Source organism: Lathyrus oleraceus, chromosome 2 (assembly GCF_024323335.1).
Source record: "Lathyrus oleraceus cultivar Zhongwan6 chromosome 2, CAAS_Psat_ZW6_1.0, whole genome shotgun sequence".
Taxonomy (NCBI): Eukaryota; Viridiplantae; Streptophyta; class Magnoliopsida; order Fabales; family Fabaceae; genus Lathyrus; species Lathyrus oleraceus.
In genome coordinates, this window is record NC_066580.1 from 6,851,551 (window position 1) to 6,854,056 (window position 2,506).

The 2,506-nt window shown below is 45.7% G+C and overlaps 1 protein-coding gene across 1 annotated transcript; it reads right to left on the bottom strand.

Moving 5' to 3' along the window:
* Nucleotides 1-716: 716 nt before the first annotated feature.
* Nucleotides 717-1,376, bottom strand: LOC127121606 (proline-rich receptor-like protein kinase PERK8). The gene has a single exon (XM_051052066.1). It carries the CDS (start codon nucleotides 1,374-1,376, stop codon nucleotides 717-719), a length of 660 nt encoding a protein of 219 aa, XP_050908023.1.
* Nucleotides 1,377-2,506: the final 1,130 nt, after the last annotated feature.

Below are 2,506 nucleotides of genomic sequence, written 5' to 3' on the forward strand. Positions count from 1 at the left end.
AAGGAGCAAACAACAAAACATAGAAAGAAACAAGAAAATATCCTAGGTGCCTAAGGGTTTGGAGGTGGAGGCATCCTTTGGAGCAGTTGGGACAACATGTTCTAAATGTTAACGTCTACAGAGTCATGTTGATCTAGTCTGGATCGAACTATCTGTTGTTCTTTCTACAATTCCTCTAGAGTATTCAAGACCAGAGGGACGAACCCAGAGTTGGAGTGCCCCCCTGAGTCAGTTCATCAGCGTTGCTTTAGCAGCAGATTCTTCAACAATGCGAGCTGCTTCTTCAGCGCCGACTTTAGCTTTTGCCTCAGCCTCAGCAACAACAGCATCAACAATAGCCTTTGCTTAAGCTTCTCTGATTCTCTAAATTTCTTCTTGATGCGCTTTCTCTTTAGCTTCCTTCCTTGCTCGTTCCTCAGCTTCTCTGGCTAGGCGCTCTTGGAGTCTGATCCCAACATCTCTGATGAAGTCGTTACGGACTTGTTCAGAGAGGCCTTTCAGCTTGAAGGCTTCAGAGGTCATCCAACTTATCACTCTGTTCTAGTGGATCCTTATAGTAGAGGGATGATCACTGATACTAGAGTTGATGGTCAGAGACTTGACCTTCTCAACTGAAGACTCTGCAAAAACCTGGATTGCTTCTTCAAGGGTAAGAAGGGTGGTTTCTGGTTCAGTGGCAGAGGCTGGGGAGGTTGAGGAGGGTGAGTTTGGGGCACTTAGATTAAGTGTGGGAGTTGTTGGGTCAGTGGAATGATGGGTGGTGGTATGTCAGAGTGGGTCTGTGAGGATAGTTCAGGTTGTGAGGTTGGTTCAGATGGTGGTTGGGTTGGTTGTGGTTCAGAGTGGGTTGGTTGTTGTGCAGGTGGTGTTTGAGGTGGTTCAGATGTGGTTGGATTTGGATGTTCCGGAGGAGGGGAAGTGACTTCTGGTTTAGGTTCAGGATGTGATGGTTGTTGAGAGGCCAAAGCACGGGCTTGGAGCTGAGCCAGAGTGGTGGATTTAGGGTCAGATGGTTCAATATCCGAGGAGAGTTCGTAGTAAGGTGGGGATTGAGGAGATGGTGATGATGATGGTGAGGTGGTTTCATTCAGCATTTTTGCTTCTGAAACTGGTAATGTTGTGGTGGCGAGCTTGAATTTTAGAGAAGGTGGGTTAGAAGATCTGGTGGTTGAGGGAGGAGTTTCAGTAGAGGTGTATATGGGAGTTGTTTGGGGAAGAGAAGAAGCAATTGGTTTAATTTTGACTGAGGGAGGGAGAGATACAGACTTACCTGGAGAGCCAACCAGAGGAACTGGGGGTCTTGATCTAGAGGATTCTCCTAGCTTAGCTTTCTTCGCCTTCTTGGACTTCTCAGAGGGCTCTCGCGTCCTCTTCATGAAGTTTTGTGGATGCTCAGGTAGCCAGTCCACTGTGAATTCAGAGATATCCACCCCTTGATTGGCAAGGTCCTGTAGATAGTAGGATACTACCTCTGGAGGGTTAATCTTGGAGAACAGGTAGAGTCCATTGGGAATCTCCCTCTAATCTCTGAGTGCTTTCCAGGAGGTATCAAGTGTTGGTTTGGCTCTGATTTGATCAATGATTCCTATTCTCTTCAGATTCCGAGCATTCAGAGGTCTTCCAGTGTCAATGGTGACATCTTCCATGAGTCTGTGTTGAATCAGGTGGTCCACGAGGCCACTCTCGATCAATACATCAGATATCAGTCTCCCTATAGGGATGTAGTTCCTTGTCTTCATGTTGTTTCTGGTGTCTTTAACTGAATCTCTGAGGTACTTGAAGAGGAGTGCAGGTAGACAAAATTCTAGACCCTTATGAATGTAGTACAAGATGCACTTTTGATCTGTGTTGATGTAGTCAGAAGAGTTTGAAGCAGGACGATGATGGATGGTGCCTAAGATGATCTTCAGCCAGACCCGGAGGTTTTGATGTAGTTCCTTGTTCTTGGAATGCTTGCCTTCAGCACTCTGTTGGAAGATGGTAGGGTTTATTTCCTGGGACAAGTACTTTGCCCTAGGGTTTATGTTGTAGATGCGTCTTCCTCCTGTCTTCTCCATGTTCAGAAGAGAGGCAATTGATTTCTCAGTGATGACTATCTTGACTCCCAGAACATAAGAGACAATGTAGTGATCATATGATTTTGCGAAACGCCAGAACTCCTTCACCAGATTCGTGTACACAGGGCCATAGAGGCGTTGAAAGTAGTTTTCTCACCCTTGTAATTTCAGTTCTTCAGTGAGGTCGACGCCATTTTGCTTCATGTTTTCGAAATCAACCAAAGATTCACATAGAACTTCAAGCTTATCAAAGGGAGTTTCTAGATGAATATGGGCCTCACGATCAAGGATGTGGGGTTCCCTGTAAATTGGAGTTGAGACGACGCCGGTGGTTGCAGTAGTTTGTTGGCTAGAACTGGGTGCTTGCTTTGTTAAGTTCATCTGTTGGGAGAAGTTGTAAACAGATTATTGCTGAGAGTCCATGAAGAACAGTTGAAGATGATGATGAA